The following is a 20,891-nucleotide window of genomic DNA, read 5'->3' on the forward strand; positions in this document are numbered from 1 at the left end:
AGTGCTGAGGAGTGCAAACACTATAGTTCGCCCACCGTTTCCAGGTCCCTGCTTCGCGTCTTTCCAAGAATAGTCGATTCATGCTGAAGGGGAGAAAAAAATGAAGGACGTCCGAATTGGTCGCCAACACGCGAATCACGTGCTTTATAGGTAAAATTTCCAACTGTTATACAAGCAACATAGTTAAATACAATAATCATAAAAGAGAAGTTAATTTTCCGACCGGTAATAATAAACAACTCATCCCACTATACGGACTGATTACCCTATTATCGGAATGGATTCTTTTTTTTCTGAGATGCGCAGAAGTGTCGAGGGACCTCAAATCGGTGGGCGAACTATACCTTCCACTGAGTTACACAGGCTAAGCAAAAAAAAAAAAAAAAAAACCATAAAATCAGTTTAAAAAAAACCCTTAGCCCACTCACGGTTCAAAATGTACTATATGTTTGCAAATAACCTTTAATGTATGGGAGCAACATGAAAGAAAAGAGAGTGAGAGTGGAGGGCGGCGAGGCCCTCCTTTGATGAGACCTGAATATTGGTGAAATCTGGGGGCCTTATCATAATGTTTTTGCATTATGGAATATTCCTTTTTTTTATCACTAAAGGATGCACTTGTCTAAGTTTTTCACTTCTAAACTACGTGACCGAGCTGCCTAACATTGGGTTCCCATCCCACTGCATTCTGGATATGCTTAGCTTACGCCCTCTGCCGATTTGTTTGTGTATATATATATTTATTTATAATGTGGTTGCTGAGCACGTTGTAGTTTCTTTTGACTGTGTTGTGTAGTTTTTGCACGTGAATGCCAAAATGGTAAAGTAATATGATAATTGTACTTTCCGTTTCAAATAACAAGAGTTTTTCATTTTCTGGTGTTCATGGTATTCTTTTATGTATTTAAATACATACTTCGAATTCTGTTAATGCATCATGTTGAGCTGCGATAACTACCCCAGAAGTTATATCTGTTTTATATATATATAAGGATGTAGTACGTAGTTTAGAATTTAAGAAAAATTACCTTGCAAATATTGTTAGTTATTCAGGTATAAATAGAATCTTGCCAAGCAGCACCATACATTTTATAAAAAAAAATTAAAAACATCATTCAGAATTCATTATCACACCATTAAGGCATTTATGTTATATATACAGTATATACTGTATATATAAGGATGTAGTACGTAGCTTAGAACTTAAGAAAGGCATTTTTGTTTGCATTTTATTCGATTGTGAATTTTTATTCCGCCCAAAACGCATGATTATACTTTTTCAGTAATTCACAGAACTTCTGGTTGGTTATTTCAATCTACTGGTGAAATAGATGTGTTGATGAAGTTATATATTTTTTAATGTGTTGCATTACCTCGCAAATATTGTTAGTTATTCAGGTGTCAATAGAATCTTGCCAAGCAGCACCATACATTTTATTAAAATAAAAAATTTAAAAACATAATTCAGAATTCATTGTCACACCATTAAGACATTTACAATAATCACAGAGTAAGATATGCATAAAGCTTCCTCCTAATGTGGCATTACAGATGTGTACCAGATGTGCATAATTGTGATGCAACTAAAAATATGTTTGTGGCAGAAGAAATTGCGTTTATATTTTAGCAGGATTAAGTTCATATTTTGTGGGAACTTGTGTTCCCTTTCTGTGCAATAGGAATATACATACGAGGTATCTGAAATAGCTATTACTATTATGTAACACCTCCAAGCACTAATCGAGGGTGGTACTACACACAACTCACTGCCACTTAATACACCAACCACACATAATACTGCCATCATTATCTACACATAATGTGATCTACTCCCTACCACTGGTAGTAGTTTTGTCTGTAAATTGGGTATGTTCTGGCTGATTTGTCTGTATGCATGATCTGAGTTTCCTAAAGAAAAACCTTGCTACCTCCATATGAGATTGGCTAACTTGCCTTCATGACAAGAATTGAACTTGGATCATTTCTGGATGAAGGGTGCAATATACTGTTGTTCTTCCAGTTAAATCTAGCAATCAGCATATTTATTTTTTTAAATTTAAGTATGCCCACCAGCATTAGTTGTGTTGTAGTATATCTTAATGACTTAAATTAAGGTTTGCCACTTCATGAATTTTTTCCAATATGTTGTTGTGCTTCAGGTAGAAAATTGACAGTTTGCTATGGTTTTATGCTTCTGTGAGCACCAAAAAACCTTCTATTGTGGTTTTACAGTTATATGAATATTTCTATAAATATTTAGAATTTTTATAAATATGGATTTTTTGTCTAATTTCTTCTGACATATCTGGACTAAAGCTTGTGGTCTTCCTCACCAATCAATAACTACAAAATAACTAAAAAATAAATGCAAGAGGAAATTAAATCTTTTATACAGCTGTATTACATAATTATGGCGTTACTTAAGCAGCCTCACTTAAGTCACATTTCTGACATCCAAATGGACTGTTCCAAACATATTTCTGAAAAAGTTAACACTGAAAATTATGAAAAACGTGAGGAGGCCTTTAAAATATTAAAGATGAAAAGATGCTGCGACAAGGCAAATGAAAACAGATTAAATTTTACTGATAGTTCTGGAGATGTGGAGAAGAAAGAGCAAAGCATTATTTACTGCAGATCTTCATCCAAAGTCTTAAATTTTGGGGGAATTATCTAATAACTGGAAATTTAAAAGAATAATTTGTCTACATAAAATGAGGCTGTATATAGGAGTGTGTAAATTATAGACCAGTAACCTTATCCACACATAAATTATAGCATTATACGAAACAGAATTAAAGAAACTTATGAGCAACATTTTAGAAGAGGGAGATCTATAATTGATGTAGTCTATACGCTCTTCCAATTAGCCAAAATGATGTGGGAAAAAAAACACAATCTTTATATACTTTAGCCAATCATTTGACTCTGGTAAACAAAAATAAATTGTTTGAAATTTTAGAACAAAAAAGAGAAACTATCACCCTCCAGTATTCTATAAAAAATACTATTTCAACAAAAATTGGAGCAGTTGAAATTTCTGAGCAGAGATCTGCTTTCATCATATTTGTTTAACTGGTGCTTGGAATAACAAGTAAGTCTCTTCCAGAAAACATGGGAAGAACTGTGAAAGGACAAAATTTACATAATATAAAATAAGATGATATGGTATTTATAGATAATAAGGAAAACTTAGTGTGCGATTGAAACCTACATAAAAGCAGTAAAGAGTATACAGTGCAGATAAATTTTAGTAAATCCAAAACAGTGGCAAAAGGCAGAAATGGAGAAGACCTTAACTTAGAAAGAAATAAACTGGAGCAGGTTGAAAAATTCACTTAAGCATATTGATCAGATAGGCCGAGTTATTAAGAAACTATTAAACATGTAAATCTAGGATTGTCTATTATGACCAAACTTTCAAATATATGAAAAAAATACTTCTAAAGAACTTAAACAAACGAAACTTGCTAAGAAATTCTTGTTTAATCCTTTATCCAAGTGTAAACAAAATTTGCCTGTGAATTATCTTCACGGCTAGACCATTTGTATGTAGAAACTAATGACCTCATAATAATTGCCTTAGTATCCCATTATATAATGCAAGGCTAAATTTTTTTGCTAAGTTATTGGTTACTGTTCCCAGTCATGATCCACTGCAAATCAACTTGTTGAATTTGAACACATCAACAGCATAATATGCTGTTGGTGTTCAACTCCAACCATAGCCTTATCTTTTGTCTCTTTTTGTATAGATCAGTCTCCCCTCAGCTTCATTCCCTGTGTCATCACAGCCAAGCAGACCATAGTCAGATTAATGTTTCTGCTCTCCCAAACCAAACATTTGCTCTCATCAAATAAGTGAAATAATTCTTACTGGAATTTCCCCTTTTTGTTCCCCACTCTGCTGCAAATTCCCAACTTCTAGTTCTCTAAAAAATAAAAAAAATAAAAAAAAAAATTGCTTTTGCAGTCCATAATGCAAATGCAGCATATTCACTGGCTGAAGTCAAAAATTGCAGCTTCTCACTCAGCCAACAATACAGCCCAAAACAAGCACAAGAAAATTATTAACAAATTCAAAGCAGATAGCTTTGCCTCCTGCTCAACTGGTAGCCATGCCCTCTGGTCTCAAGACTGTTAGGTGTAACTTCTGTTCTTTCTTGTTTCCACCTTTCTATCTCTTGCACATCTTGATGAGACCATGGTGACATGACTCATACAATGAACTGCTCATATCATGTCTCCTCTGATTTTTGTGTGTGTGTGCACGTGCCAGAATGACATCAGAAAAATCCCTGAGTCTTGATACTAAGTTTCATGGTCCAGATGGTATCCCTGCAGTTGAACTCCAGAATTAACACTCCTCCTGGATCACCTGTATGTTTCATACTCATCTGGCATCAACCCAACAGCATGGCAGTAAGCCTTGATTTGGCCTGTCTCTAAAAAAAAAAAAAAAAAAAAAAAAAGGAATGCAAGTCAACTATCAAATTGTCATCCTTGTCTTAGTACTCTTGAAAGTGATGATGAAGCTGGCTGTTGATCTTTTCCACCTAAAGGCCCATCAATTAATTAGTGATCACTAATATTAATCCTGCTATTCTTGTTGTACAGTATACCTTAAGGTTAGCACCTTCAGGCCCAGGCCATGGAAAGATGTGGAGAAACTTGTAATTGCTGCAGACATGGATGTTTGTGTTAATCTTACCTTGTGTACTGCTATAACCTTTGATATGACCTTTGCTGTTCTTGCACCATTAAAAACTATAAAGCATCATCATAATAATTGCTCTCGATATTTCCAATGCATTTGATTGTCTCTCATTGAGACTTTTTCACCAAGCTATCTTCTTATGATCTCCTTTTGTGATTAGATTTCCAGCTTACACTAGCTGCATGTTTTGGTGGGTGGCTTCCTGTCATTGGATTTTTCCCATCAATGTTAGACTACCCCAAGAGATCTGTGCCCTTGCCCATACTCTTTTTCTCTCTGACCTGGACTCCTATCTACAGTTTTGTTGATGATAGAATTCTAGATTTTTCTGCTTCATTCAAAAAAAAAAATCCTTTATTCAAATGTAGTATTTATTCAAAGCTCAAGATTTTCATAACCAGTGTCTTAAATAGTGATTGCTCTTCACTATTTTGAAACTCAGTGAAGATAATCTAGTAAATCTCAAGGCTATCAAAACACGGTCCTATATTATTCCTGGAAGAAAGATCTTGCCTCACTTAAGCATTTTGATAATGTTCAGATTTTCAGTCAAGATCAGTTTTCCCTTCTTGGGCTGACTGTCGCATCTATCTTATTATTACACCCTCCATGGAGTCAGCAGACCATCGTGGGAGATTCATTCAACTGACAACATATTTATCACATAGAATCTTAAAATCCTTAACTCTCCTTGCATTAACAACACATTCTGGTAATGCGTTTCATTTACTGACAATTCTCCATATAAAAACTACTCCTCACACCCCTCTTCACCACACTTTTACATAGCTTCCAGGAATGACCTGGTTCTTCCCCTCTCACCTTCTACTCTTTTTATAATCCTCTTTGGATTAATGTGATAAAATCCTCTCAATAAACTTAAATGTCTATCATAGCACCTCTCTTCCTCTCCTATCCACCCAACTCTACAATCCACATTTCTTCAATCTCTCTCCATAGCCAACATTCCAAAGTCCCGATATTAGTCCTGGTCAGACCACACAGTCCAAGTGTGGTCTGACTAGTGCCTTATACAGTGGCACAACCACTTCCTTATCCTTACATGTTAGAGTACTTCTTATCATGGCAGCATTACGATGTGCAGACTTTGCATCACTAGCAACATGCTCTCTAAACTTCAGTCTACTGGCAACAATCACTTCCACATCTCTAATCTCATCCACTTCCTGCAGTATGGCACCCTCAATATTGTTATTTTTCAGGCCTCCATGGAGTCAAGACTCATCATGGGAGGTTCTTCCTAAGAAACAGTCTATCAAGACTCATCAAGGGAGGTCTCTCCTAGAAAACACAATATAGTACACAGCCTTATATTTCTGCACTTATTAATGTTAAAACTACAACCCCACTCTTTTGTCCAAGTGAAAAGTCTATTTAAATCTTCCTGAAGGGATTCAGCATCAGCAGTGATACTTATAATTCTTCTCAACTTTGCATCATCAGCAAATAACTGAATATCCCCAGTCAGTCCACATGATATATCGTTTGCAAACAAGTTGCAGGGGCCCAAGAACAGAACCCTGGGGCATGCCACTGGTCACCATCCTTTTTTGAGACACTGCTCCATCATACATAACCTCCAACACTATAAATCTGAAATATGACTGATGTTAGAATATTGTTTTCACATTTGGTACTGTGTACCCATAACTTCCTTAAGAATTCTGGATTATATACAGGAGAAAGTAATCTACTTACCAATGAATATGACTCTAATACTCAGCTTTTCAAGAAACTCGATAGATTTCTTCTATCTTTTTAAGCATTCACCCCCACCCCCTCCACACAGCAATTGTGTTATAGGGCTTGACATCTAACAGTATTTAAAAAAAAAAATTGCACATTTTTTGGGCTTTGCACTAATATCACTTGCACAAAGATGGGTTTTCCATCCAAGAAAATATATTATATTTTAACTTGAAATGTTGTTTCACTCTACTTGATATTATACCTTTGACCCATATTTGTATTATAATGGCATTGATAATAGGTGAATTGTAAGAATATGAGAAAAAAATAGGTTTACAGCCTTTCATGGGTGGGGGTTTGAAGAACAGTAAAAGGACAGCAACTGTATTCAATAATTTCATTAAGAGCCTGTGTAGCTCAGGCGGCACTTACTAGCCACCACCTTCACTGCATGCAGATTAATTTGTGATAGCCTTGGGCCAGCTATCTCTGATTGGCTACCAGTGGAGATTGAACTACCCACTCAGTCTTCAAAAGTTAGATAGGGCTAAAAAAACAGCCTCGCCTACTCCCTAAATGGGAACAAAAAGGCATTAGCTGATTTTTTTTTAATCTTGTGTTTCATTAGTTCACACATTTATATATACTCTCACACATAAGAGGCAAAAGGGTCTATAGCAAATAAATGTAGTGTTAGAAACAGAGTAATCTGTTGATATTCTTTTTAAACTTTAATTTTAATAAGTTTTAATTTTAGTTGTCGTGTTTTATTATTGTAAAATATTTTTCAGTGTGGCACATGTGTGAATGTTTAATTAAGAGTCAGTCTGAGAAGAGAAATTTGGTCTTGACTGAGCTGAGCATTATTAAAAGTGGAGAGCTGGGGTCCTTTTTGTCTGAAAACTAACAAAACTGTGATTTGGAAGAATTAAAGTTGACTAGTTTGTTTTCATGCCAATCAAGATTACCATGAAGATCAGTCTTCAGGGTGCTTATTATGGATCATCTTGACTTGATGTTTGAGCACTTCAAGGCTTGTCATATAAGTAGGATGAGTGGAGTGTGCTATCATCAGCAAAACAATGAATAGGGTTTGCACTCAGTGAGAGCTGGTCATTTATATAAATTGGCAAGATGGTGCATAAAATGACAAAGCCCCGAGGGACAGTGACAGGAAAGTGAGAAGAGAACAGAATCACTCATAGGGATTGATCTGAGACAAAACTGGCAATCCATTTACACGAAGGCATTTCAAATTATGGTAACTTGTTGAGAAGCCCTCAGTACCAGACCTTATCAGAAACCTTGGAGATGTTAAGAGCTATGACCCAAACCTTTCTATTGAATGGGTCCAAAGTGTGTGACATAGGCCAGGAGATCTCCTGTGGATCTAGATTGGCAAAATTCATATTGTTCATTACTAATTAGATGACAGTTCTCTAAGTGAAGTGGATGTTCATAGCCTTTAATTATTCTAGACAAAATTTAGGTGAGAGCAATAAGTTGATAGTTTGGGATATTTATCACTTTTTTTTTTTTAAACTGGCTGTATATATGCTCGCTTCCATGCTGTAGATGGATTCCAGTTGAGTACAGTTTAGTGTATAGATGATAAAGAACCGATGTTGATTTAGAAGCATGTCTCTTGAGCACAGTGCATGGGATTCTATCAGAACTGGCTGCCTTTCGTGATATCCAGGTTTTTCAAGATTCTTCTGATGTCTTTCTCTAGCAGAAGGTAACAGGAGGAATGAGAACAAGGTTTGACTCTTGAGCTGAGGTCCTTTTTGTGTGAAAACTAAATATCCAAACCTCCTCAAGGCAAAGAAGGAGGTTTGGATATTCTGCTATTGTTCCATTATTCTTTTTATTTATCATATAGCAAATATTTTGTTGGATTTCCTTTGACTTGTTCAGCTTACTTTGTCTTTCTAATGTGGCTGTCACTTTCCTTTCTTGTTCTTTATACCATTCCTGCATCTGCTTGTCTGAATGTTTCTCCTGACATTCCTGCCATTTTCTTTTCATCTTTTGCTTCATGCATTCAACTCATTTATCCTCCCAGTCTGGATGCAGTCTAGCATAACTTCCTTCTGACATCGCTCACCATCAGTAACGCTGTACGTACATTCTCCTGGAGAAACATTGTAAAGAAATGCCCTTTTCAGTTTTATTGATAAGCATCCTTATCATGCCCCACTCGTCGAGTCTTTAGATGGTAGATGAATAGTCTCAACCGGTGTAAGAATATTAGAAATATTCAATTTAAATACCTGAAAAGCATGTGAAACATGCATACTTTATATATGAAAAATAAATGATTTGTCATAGTGAGACTATAATATACTGTAAAAGGTATGGTAATAAAGAAAAGGTGCTTCTAAAATTGTTTCTCTTCATGAAGAATTGTTTTATATTATGTAGACTCACGCCATACTGTGCAGGCTTTTGAAACCAGATCCGATGAAATAGGGTGGTTAATCCTTATTTCTGTAGTTCTCCAATGCCTGTGTATCATTCTGAGTAGTCTGCCTTCTTTGTGGGATGAAAAAACCCAAGTTTTTGAGAGAGAGAGAAAAAAAAAAAATGGTCACCTCTGTATGGGACAGCCTGGTTAACTCCCTTTCAGACGAAAAGCCAAATTTGTTACTAAACTTTTTACTAATAAAACTGAAGCAGTTCTACAGTAATCCCTCAGTTATGACTTTGGTAGGAAATAAATTTAGTGGTCAATTATTTGAAGGTTGGATAATTGAGAAATCACCATATTTAAGATTCTGTATAATGTATTTACTCTAATAAACTATTTTTATCTCAAAATTAAAGATAAAAAATCATGATGTGAGTTGTGGGCGGAAAGTTAAGTTTTTCAGACAAAAAATTAAATTGACAGTTATAATTAAATTCTCAGTATTCATTATAATGCATAATTGCTCACATTTATAAAATGAATGCATTTAAATTTTAATTATTGACATTATGTATGCGATCATCCACTCACCTTCATGATATGATATATTTGAATCTTTAGTGGCACTGGTTTTGTAATTAAAACAGTTTGATTATTGCTTGTCCTTCTATCATTTCGGAATCAAAAGATCATCAAGATTTAAAACTGAAAATTTTCTTGCCATTTTCTTGACTTGCCAAGATCTCCTATTTGCTATCACTACTTCCGTTCTCAAAAGCGGTTTCCTCATGTGCATTGTTAAGGTCATCTACCCGGATAGTATCATCTTCGCTCCCATCCAGGGCATTAGAGATTATTATTATTACGTGACACTTCCAGGGAGTCCAAGGACTTATCATGGGAGGGCACACACTACTCTACTTCCCTAAATACAGTACTAATAGTTAACCAGATGGCTGCGAGTGTGTTATAGCATAACCTCAAAGTACTCACACCCTCTGAAGAATTTATCCATCACATTCAAATGGCAATCAAACATTTCCTCTGGAACAATACTAACTGGACAACATACTCTGAACTCTGCAAGCCACTCAATAAGGGAGATCAAGGCCTGATTTTTGATTTCCCTTGAAAACAAGATTACATCCTTCTCCTAAAGAACACTTCAGTCCGGTCATGCTTACATAACCACCTTTGATTACATCATGAAATCATCTACCCGAGGACTTGCACTTTCCACAATCCTTCGAATGGCCATTTCTGCACCATCTCCTCTTAAACTACCTCATTTTTACAAAGATGCTCTACAGCAGTGGAAAAAGACAGAACTTCATCACACACTGACAGGATCAACAGAGTCAGCTGTACTATCAGAACCACTGTTTTCGAAGAAACATAGCAAGTCTCACAACTGGCCAGCCCTTTCTTTTCCCTCCATGGAACTGGGCAGGAATAAGAATCATAGGGGATCTCCTGACCCAGACTTTAAAGTGTGAAAACTGAAAAGCAATACCAACAGACGCAAGCTGCTATTAGAAAAGCCTATCCAGATATTACTACACCTCAGAGAATCCATATTTCTTCTAGAAACTGCAGGGAGCCTGCCTTTTCATCTTGCATCATCTGAAACCTCACTTCCAATTATTCCCTCCAACTATAAGAAAATATACCACTTCCTCATATCAGTGCTTCCAACTTTGCCTTTCCTATATATTCATCCTTAACCCTCATTTACTAAGCTGCACATGCCACCCAGTTTTCAGTGGGATCTTCCATATAAATAGAGGTGTACCAAACCAGATTACGACATACAGTGGAGGCTATGGTATAACATCTTGCCAACTCCTACTAAGCTCCACAAATTTCAGTTAAGACAATCGGATCAGTGTCTATTCTGCAAAGTTTCGGGCACCTTGGAACACACATATCTAACCTGTCCTGCAAACAAAGCAATGATCACCTATTCCCTGAATACAGTCTCTAGCACCTGTAACTACACACACAGCAAAGAAGACTACTAGAATTTAATCCATACAGAAGAGAACAAACAAACACAAAATAATGCAATTTCCTCTTCATCTGCACCAAGGCCGTCATTTACAATTTCTACCTTAAGCACACAAGAAATAACTAGCACCCATCCATCTCTGAATCGGAACAAATGTGTAGCCTACAGCAGAAACTACAAAGCTGGCTTTCACTGGAATTTGATTACTGCAAAGAAACAGGAACTGTCGCAAAATTCATAGAGGAGTGGAATCCAACTGCTACCCTGTTCTGGATTGCCGATGGCAATACACTTCAGCTGAAGAATAACTAAAAGTGATGCTGAACTGTAATATTGACTCTTACTGAAAAAAACATCCTGCCTACCACTAATGTACTTTTTTCCCCTCCATTTCTATTGTATATCTAAAAAGAAAATCCTTTTTTCCTGTAATATACGTTCTTATATGTAAATGGTCTGTTTTTGTTATCTATCTTGTAATGTATATTTTATCAAGTCAATAAAAAAATAAATAAATTTAAAAAAATTATAATTCTCCAAATACGACACTACTGCCATCAACACCATCTATCGCCCATCACCACCAACATCAGTATTTTTGTCTGTAAATTGCATGCGTTCTGAAGGCTGATTTGTCTGTACACAGGATGAAAAACCAGAGTTTCCAGAAGAATAAACCCTGCTAAAAAAAACCCATATGAGATTAGCTAACTCGCCTTCAACTGAAAAAGCCCATATAAGAATTCTGCTCTTCAGGATGATTATCGAACCCAGGGTCTTTTCCAATCGAAGGGCGCAATGTTCTGCTATTCTTCCAATTGCGCTACGGCGGCTATCAGGATTTTTTTTACTGCCAAGGGTTTTAAAAAAAACTCTTGGCAATTATTTCTGATGAAATCATGTTCCAAGCTCTCAAAATCCAGTTGCATGACAGTTCTGATAATGGTCTTTTAATTTTCCTGCCGGAGTCAGGTTGTAGCCGTTGGCTGGCATCCACCCCATGTAGAATTTTTGTATATAGTTCTTGAATGGTTTGTTGACCAAGACCAATACATCCAAGGGCTGTAGACAAGGTGTAAGATCACCAGGAATAATGGCCACATCAATCTTTACATCCAAAAGTTCTTTTGCTATTTCAGGTTCATATCTCTATGCATATCATTGGTGTAGTAAAGGCAAGCCAGCAATTGTTGAGTTGAAATGCTGATTCTCTTCAACTGAATTCCAAAATATCTGAAACTGCAATAACAACATTCATTATCTATTTCTTAAAGTCTTAAACTTTTTTGTGTGCAAGGTATATGCGAAACTTTTTTTTTTTGTAAAGTAAAATCAGGGATGCAAGATATGCGAGGACAAGTTATATTCAAGTAAATACAGTATTATGATTCATACTAAGATACATTATACAGGATGTGAATCATTTTTGCTGTGGTATATACTGGAGTAACCTTGCAAAAGGTTGGTCACTTCCAGAAATCATTAATTTTTTTTATTGCTTTTTCTGGAAATATGGATGTTTTTGCCAGCAAAGGTTGGTCGATTGGTAGAGCCTCTGCTACTAATGGCTTGCAAAAAAGTTGAGCAAGTTTGAGCGCAGTTGGTAGTTGAAAGGGACTCGATCGTTCTATGCTGTTGCCACACTCTCCCTCGATGAGTCTTTGGACTCCCTGGAGGTGTCACATAATTATCTGCTGTGCTGAGCACCTCTGCATAGCAGGAATTCAAATCCAGTTTAGGATATAAGAAACTTCGTGCTTTTCAACTAACAGTGAGTTACTCAGGTCAGTCTCATATCGAGATGGTTTAGTTTTCTTCCAGGAAACTTGTATTTATCATTTTGCAAAATGGTCTCGTGGCCAAATGGATAGCATCCCTGGAGATGCAGTTGCCATCAGCAATCTATGATAAATATCAACTGGTATGTGACATCCAGTTTATTGAAAAACGATTTGTTGCAAGATTTCCAGATTGTTTTGCTTTTAACTCACCCACTCTAATATTTATGTACAATACTTTTATGGTCTTTCTTTAGTAGAATTTTCATAGAGAGAACACATGCAGTTAAGACATAAGATATTAACCTAGTAAACTTCAGCTGCTTGGGCTTCATTTCCATCGAGACAATTTTGTTATGTTCCTTTCACCAAAAATTTTATAAACGATGTCTTGCTTACAAATCTAGACACAGTTGAAATTATTTAATTAAGATGGATTACACTTTCAAATGTGTCTGTGTTACTTATTCAAAATGAATTATGCACAGTTATCTCTTAATAAATGTATTAAAATTGCTCACAAATCATTTAAGTTTCTGTAAATGACAGGGCCATACTTACATTTTCCCCCCCGAGTTTGGCAGGGCCTCTGGCACTAAAGTGCTCCAGAGCCCTTAAATTGGCCCTGATGTTTTGGGAATCTCCCCCCCCCCCCTCCAACTAGAGCTTCGTGCACCTGTGCATAAGTACAGCCATGGTAAATGACACTAAATCTCGCTCCACATTTGTCTCTGTGTTGCACTGCTTAAGACATTACCTAAAGGGCTGAATTTTTGCTTTTTAAAAATAAAACCTATCATGCATTTCTTTTTCCCAAAGGGAGTAGTAGAGCTCTTTTGGTGCTAATGTTTAGACATTAGTGGTCTGCCTATTTCCACCTTTAGTTATTACTGATAGCTGAGTTTGTGGTCATCGGTTGTGAAGACATAAGCATGGCAGACAATGTGCTTAAGGGTCAGAGCTATATAACTGGGAGGAGATCTCCATGTAGCCTTTTAAGACTGAGAACTGACCATGACTGCTGACCTAAGGTCCGATCTTCACCTTCTTGTGGTGTTCATTATCCAGGTAGATACCTGTTAGGTATCTACCTAGATACTGAACATGATAATTAAATACTAAAGGAATTGACAGTATACTAGAAATATAAATTAAATCAACTTTAATATATACTTTCCAATATTTCGGCAACGTCATGCTGCCATCTTCATGGGAACTTAAGATAAAGACATGTGCACACAAGTACTACATAACAGCAAATGAGAAACAAAGCGAGGGAGCTACTGTTTTCTAAAGTCTTAGTGGTGTCCCCTGGCGGGCTATATTAGGTGTTCTTGGCCTTTGGGCTGAAGTTCTTCTGATAAATGTGTCCCAAATTTGGGGCAGTCTCATGCATCCAAATTTGTTGAGGTTTGGCATGTTCCTAAGGGCTGAGGCTGATTTCATGAATAGTCTTTCATATTTGAACTTGCTATGGTGTATTACTGTGACTTTCTTCCACCTTATTCTGTGGCGAGTATCCAGAGCATGGTCTGCAAGCCCAGAGTGGCCATACTGGTGAAATCAGATGTAGTCCTTGTGTTCTGAGATTCTGATATTTGCTGTCCTGCCTGTTTGGCCAAAGTAGGACAATTTACAGCTGCAAGGAACCTGGTATACACCAGATAGGTCTAGGGAAAGTGGTTGGTCTTTAGTGGAGTGGATAAGGGATGCCAATTTTCTATATGGTCTGTAACAAGCGGTCAAGTCATGTTTTTTTAGGATTTTGTTGATTTTTTTCTGAGGTGCCTTGAATGTAGGGAATGGTGATGGATTTAGAGTAATCTTTTTTGTGAAGTGGGAGAGGTGGGTTGTGGAAAATTCTGGTTTCAGAATTTTTTTTTTTTTTTTTTTTGAGAGGGGGGTAGCCATTGGCTGAGAAAGTTAAGGATGTGATTTAGTTCAGTGGTTAGGGCTTAGTCATTTGAACAGATTAGTTTAGCCCTGTTGAATAGTGTCTTAACTTCATATTCTTGTGAGGTGTGTGTGTGTGGGGGGGGGGGGTTGTTGGTGAATGTATCTGCCTGTATGGGTGGGTTTTCTATAAACTGAGAAAAACCAACATTCCATCAGGGTTGGTGGGTGACTAGTGTGTATAGGAGGGGGGGGGGGCTATTGTTTTCTCTCTTTTCCCAGGGTGAACTTGATTCTAGGGTGTTGGTTGTTTGTTAAGGAGAGGAGTGTATCCGGGCCATGTGGCCAAATAGCGAACACATCAACGTAATGAAGCCATATGGAGCAGAATTTAAGGCTTTCTCTTCAAAAGTCTCCATAAAGAAGTTGGCCAAGGGTGGAGAAAGTGGTGAACCCATGACTGTCCCCTCTATCTGTTTGTAGAATTTTTCCTGCCAAATGAAATAGCCTGAGTTCATTGTGAACTGAAATATCGGGAAGAAATTTAGCTTGGATTAGCTCTGAGATTTCTTTGAGGGGGACATTTGGAAATAATGAGGAGGAGATGTCAAAACTGACCATTATGTCATTATGTTGGAGTGTAAGGTTTTCTATACTGGCTTTGAAGTGGGCTGAGTTTTTTGTGTGTGATGGTGTGTTGCCAGTATAGTGTGAGAGCACTTTGGCTAAATATTTAGTTAGTTTGTAAGTGGGGGAATCAATGGCGCATTTTCTTTATGTATTTTTGGGAGCCTATATATACGGGGGGGGGGGGGTCTAGAGTTATATGGTTTTAGTCTGTTAGTAATCTCCACAGGCCAACAAGTGACCTTCTTAAGGAGCCTATGGAGTTTTCTAATTTGTGAGTTGGTGGGATTGTATTCAATGGGATGTAAGTAGCTCGATCTAATAGTAAAGCATTAAGCTTACCTGTGTAGTAGGAATGATTTTAGAAGGATGTTAGGAAAATGGTAGCTTCCTCGCTTTGTTTCTCATTTGCTGTTATGTAGTACTTGCGTGTACGTGTCTTTATCTTAAGTTTCCATGACGATGGCAACGTGACGTTGCCGAAATATTGGAAAGTATATATTAAAGTTGATTTAATTTATATTTCTAGTATACACTGTCAATTCCTTAAGTATTTAATTATCATGTTTAACCAGCGTATAAGCCTTTCTGCAAGAATTAGATGCTGAACAATCAAGGATAGGCTGACAATTTGGGATTTAGCTGACCAAATTGTACTCTTATTGGCTTTAACCATACTGCAAAAATAATAATGATATGCCAGAATTTCATGATGGCCATCACCTGGCTAAACATAGCTCCCACTGTTTTCATCAGAGAACCAGGGCAAACAGGGAAAAGTCAACTACCGAAACAAATCCTGGAACACATCCCACTCAACATCAACAGGGTTCAAGATTGCCACCATCAACATAAGAAGCATCAACAGAAAACAAATAGAACTAGCAAAAGAATTTGATAAGTACCAAATTGATATAATAGGTGTGATTGAAACAAAGAACACAAAAACAGGTGAAATTTTCTAAGCAATCAAAGAAAGGAGTAGCGATAGTAAACACCTTGAATGGCAGGTATCAGCTAGTGATGTGGACATATATCAGAATGCAGAACTGGACAGTGAGTCTTATTTATACCTATTGTTCTACTAAGAAAGAAGTGGAGGCATTAAAGAGGTGGCTGACACAGCAAAAAAAGAATTGGTCCTTGTTTGGAGATCTAAACAGCAGAGTAGGAAATGATTACCAGATATATAGAAATGTTTTGGAAAAATTTGGAGAAAAGAGCAAAGCTAATAATAATGGTAAGTACCTGTTGGATGTATGTTTCAGAACATGGACTAGTTCTTATTAACACCATGTTCCAATATAAAAATGTCCACAAATTCACATGGAGTGAAAATTCAAGAAATAAGTCTTATTGAATATGTCATTGTCATAAGTGATTTTTCTCAATGGTTCAGGCCCCAAGAATATACAGAGAATTTGAAACTGGAAGTCATCACATTTAGTTTTGAGTAGGAAAAAAATTAAATTTCATATTGAAAAGAAGAGTGTCGACGAAAGTTTTAAAACAAATCAAAATTAAGCAGCTTTCAGACAACTTCACCACATGCCTCTCTGGCAACAGCTAGGGAGGCATGTGATGAAGTTGTCTGCAAGGATAGAAAAATCAGAAGTCCATTGTGGACTCAAAGTTAGAGACAATGAAGGAAAAGAAGAAAGTATATCAGAAGTTACTGACAGCTAAGTTGGCTCATGCTCTTAGAGAATTATTATTTTTTAATCCATAGAGTTTTATTGGTTGGTACAATGAGAATACTGAGAAATATTGTGTAAAGATAGCTAAACAAAACTCGGAAGACTTTGGTAAGAACATTGAAAATAAATATCAGCAGGTGGAAAATATTCTGGAGGCTATTGAAAAAGCATATAGAAATGGAGTAAAGAGTACTGTAAAAGGAATTAGAGATGATAAAGGTGACATGAAAACTGAAAACAAAGATATTCTAGATGCTGGAGACTGAAAGATTGCTATATGAAACAAGCACTGACAGTGCAGTACCAGAAAACACTAACATATATATATATATATATATATATATATATATTCATACACAGGGTGTTCGGGATAAATTTGACATATTTATAATTAATTATTTTTCCGTAAGTTACATGTATTAACACACACTTCTCTTCATTTAAAAGTTTGGACCCTTCTTCATTCATATACAAGATGTCAGAAAGGATGGATAGCTGGAACCCACCTGAATCATGGAAGAGAATAACTTGTATCATGATGATTCGTGCCCGCCATCAAAATAAGGATATTACGACTGCTGCCCAATGCTCCCTGAATACAGTAAAAACAATCGGGCATGAACTAGAGACTTGCAATGGTGACTACGAGGATGTAGCAAGAAGAAAGATCCCTAGCAGACGATCTGATTGCGTTCGTACAGCAGAATTCCTCGCAAATCTGCAGGAACAGGTGTTGAAGAACCCTGGCATTGGAATTCGGGCTTTGTTCGTGGAGTTGCTAACTGTAGTCAAGCCCTGGATAACAAGGGTAGCCAATGGTAGGCCGTATGTATGGCAGCAGGATTCGGCCCCTTGCCACACCTCTGGGAAAAGTCAAAAATGGTTGTCTGAAAATTTCTACGACTTCACCAGTCCAAATGTTTGGCCTCCAAACTCCCCAGACCTTAACCCCATGGATTATTTTGTATGGGGCGCAGTTGAAAAAGACACCAATCGCACTTCCAGTAATACAAAAGCCCAGTTAATGGATAAAATTAAAACAGTTTTTGCGGCCCTTCCCAGGGAGACTGTAGCATCAGCTTGTTCGAGGTTCCGAAGCAGAATTGAAGCTGTGATCGATGCTAATGGTGGTTATTTTGAGTAAATCTTGTTGATAGTATTGTAATTAACTCTGCCTGTAATGTTTTTTTGTCAATTCATTAAATTTAATAGATACAAAGAAGATTTTCTTTTTCCTTACGAAAGTGTCAAATTTATCCCGAACACCCTGTATATATATATATATATACACACACACACACCATCCATGGAGTAGAAAGTCATTTGAAAACTAAAATGTGGAAAGGCTGCAAAGTAGATATTTGGAGGGAAATTCTCAGTAATAGAAGTGTGAAAGCTTACCAGTGACTGCACTGCATAATTAAGGCCTGGTCAGAGGATTGAATCCCGGATGATTGGAGTAGACAAGTGAAATAAAACCAAAATCTGAGAATAAGAGGAATTTCACTAATGAGTATTCATGACAGGATTGATTCAAGTATATTTGAGAAACAGCTAAGATAAATTATGAAGAGAAGTTTGCTGAGAAATGAGCTGGATTCTGGCTAGAGAAGGATTGCCAGGATCAAATTTTCACTTTCAGACAAATAGTGAAGTCGTGGGAAATAAGGATCTGTATTTAAGTTACATAGATCTAGAAAAGGTACATGACAAGAGGAAGGCTGTTCAGATTGCTACAGTTGTGTGATGTAAATTGGACATTATATCAAAAAGTACTGAAGTCTATATTTGAGTTATAAGTAAGCAGTTAGAATTGAAATAGGTGCAGGAAGATGGTTTGATTTAAATCAGGTGTGAGATAAGGATGAAGGAAAGCTTTATTATACCTGATATGAAAATTGGAGATATTCATTTGAGCTCTTTATTTTATGCAGATGTTCTACTTCTGAATACATCCAGTACAAGTCTGCTGGATTCCCTTAATAAATTGAATAACTGCTGTGATAAATTGGTATGAAAATCAGCAATAAAAGGAAATTTGAAGAGAGATAACATTTTGCTACTATATGGGGGAAAAACCTCTGATAAACATGAATTTGGAACAGGTTTACTCATTAGAAAAAAACTGGTCATCATTGATCAAATTCAAAGCCTTTAATGAAAGAATAAGCAAGCTAAGAGTACAAGCAAAATGGTTCAAGATAACCTTTATTAACACACATGCACTTACAAGCTGCAGAAGTATCAATAAAAGATGAATTTTATGAAAAACTGGAATCCTAGAAAAAATTCCCTAGCAGAATGTAATCATTTTATTAGCCGATGTCAATGCAAAAATTGGAAAAGAAGAAATGGGTGCTTAAAGGCCAAAGCTGTATAACTGAGAGGAGACCTCCACATAGCCTTTAAAGGAATGCAGAGAACTGACCAGGGCTTCTGACCTAATATCCAATCCTCACGTGGTGCACCCTGTTGGGTATCTACTGGGATACTGAATGAACGAGGATGGGCTGGCAATTTGGGATTTAGCTGACCAAATTGTATTCTTATTGGCTTAAACCAATATAGAAAATGATGGTACAACATGACAAAATTTCATGTCGGGTGGGGCGTCGCCCAGTTAAACAAGGCCTCCCCGTTATTTTTGCCAGGGAACCAGGGCGAACAGCAAAAAGTCAGCTACTGGAACAGATCTGAAAACATACCCTTACTCAACATCACCAGAGTTAAAGATTGGTACTATCAACATAAGAAGCCTGAATAGCAAAGAAATGAGCTAGCTGAGGAATTAGATAAGTACCAGATCGACATAATAGGGGTGACTGAAACAAAAAAGACAAAAACTGGTGATCTTTCTGAGCAATAAATACAAAATGTTATATTCAGGAAATGAAAATCAAGGAAAAGGAGTAGCCATAGTATTCAACACAACTTCTTGTATGGCAGGCAGTCTCAAGTAGAGTGATGTGGGCAAATATCAGAATGGGGAAATGGACAATGAGACTTATTTGTGCCTGTGGTCCCACAGAAGGTTCAACTAAGGTAGAAGTGGAGGAATTTTTTGAGGCTTTAGAGAAAGCAACTGACACAATGAAAAAGGAATTGTTTGGGATCTAAATAGTCGAGTAGGAAATGATTGTGAGACATACAAAAATATTTTGGGAAAATTTGGAGAAAAGAGCAAAGCTAATAATAATGGCAAATATCTGTTGGATTTCTGCTCAGGACATGGACTGGTTATTACTAACACCATGTTCCAACATAAACATGTGCACAAATTTACATGGAGAGAAGAGGCTAGGAATAAGAAAAGTCTCATTGACTATGTTATTATTGATAGTGATGTTTTCTCCCTGGTGCAGGACACCAGAGTGTACAGAGGATTTGAAATTGGAAGTGATCACTATTTAGTCTTGAGCAGGATAAAATTGAATTTTATATTGAAAAGAATAACATGTAAGAAAGTTTTAAAGTGAATAAAAGTTGAACAGCTTTCAGATGTGAACTGTAGACTAACATACACAAAGATTATTGTAGAAAAAATGAAAGAGTTTGAGAACAGGAACCATACCTCTGAGATTCAGTGGCAAGCCCTGAAGAAAGCACTGGTTGATTCAGCGAGAGAGAGAGACGTGGTGAATTGTCTGCAAGGATAGAAAAATCGGAACTCCTTGGTGGACACATCAAGTTAAAGAAGCACTGAAGGAAAAGAAGAAAGCATATCAAAAGTTCCTGGCAAATAAGTCAGCTTGTGCTCTTAGAGAATATAGAGACAAATGTATGAAACCTAAACACTGTAAAAATAAATACTAAGAAGGTTGCAAGATATTCTGGAGGTTGTTGAAGAAGCTCAGAAATGGAGGAAAGAGTGCTGTAAAAGGATTTAGTGATAAAGGTGACATGAAAACAGGAGAAAAAAATATCATTGAAGCATGGAGTAATTAATTCGAGAAATTGCTAAATGAAAAAAAAGGTGATGACAGCACAGTGGTAAAAAAAAAAAAAAAAAACCTGACTAGGCATGCAGTCAAGAATACACATCCATACTTGA

The 20,891-nt window shown here is 36.7% G+C and overlaps 1 protein-coding gene across 1 annotated transcript in view; it reads left to right on the top strand.

Annotated features, from left to right (window-relative positions):
• Positions 1 to 739: 739 nt before the first annotated feature.
• Positions 740 to 20,891, top strand: part of LOC150100987 (small ribosomal subunit protein eS7-like) — a 92,335-nt gene continuing 72,183 nt past the window's right edge. The window contains exon 1 of the mRNA XM_090401724.1: positions 740 to 820. Within this exon, the coding sequence (XP_090257850.1) occupies positions 818 to 820 (3 nt within the window). The 5' untranslated portion in view covers positions 740 to 817. The remainder of the gene's footprint in view (positions 821 to 20,891) is intronic.

This window comes from Typopeltis vanoorti, chromosome 12 (genome assembly GCF_054136105.1).
Source record: "Typopeltis vanoorti isolate ZY-2024b chromosome 12, IOZ_Tvanoo_1.0, whole genome shotgun sequence".
Lineage (NCBI taxonomy): Eukaryota > Metazoa > Arthropoda > Arachnida > Uropygi > Thelyphonidae > Typopeltis > Typopeltis vanoorti.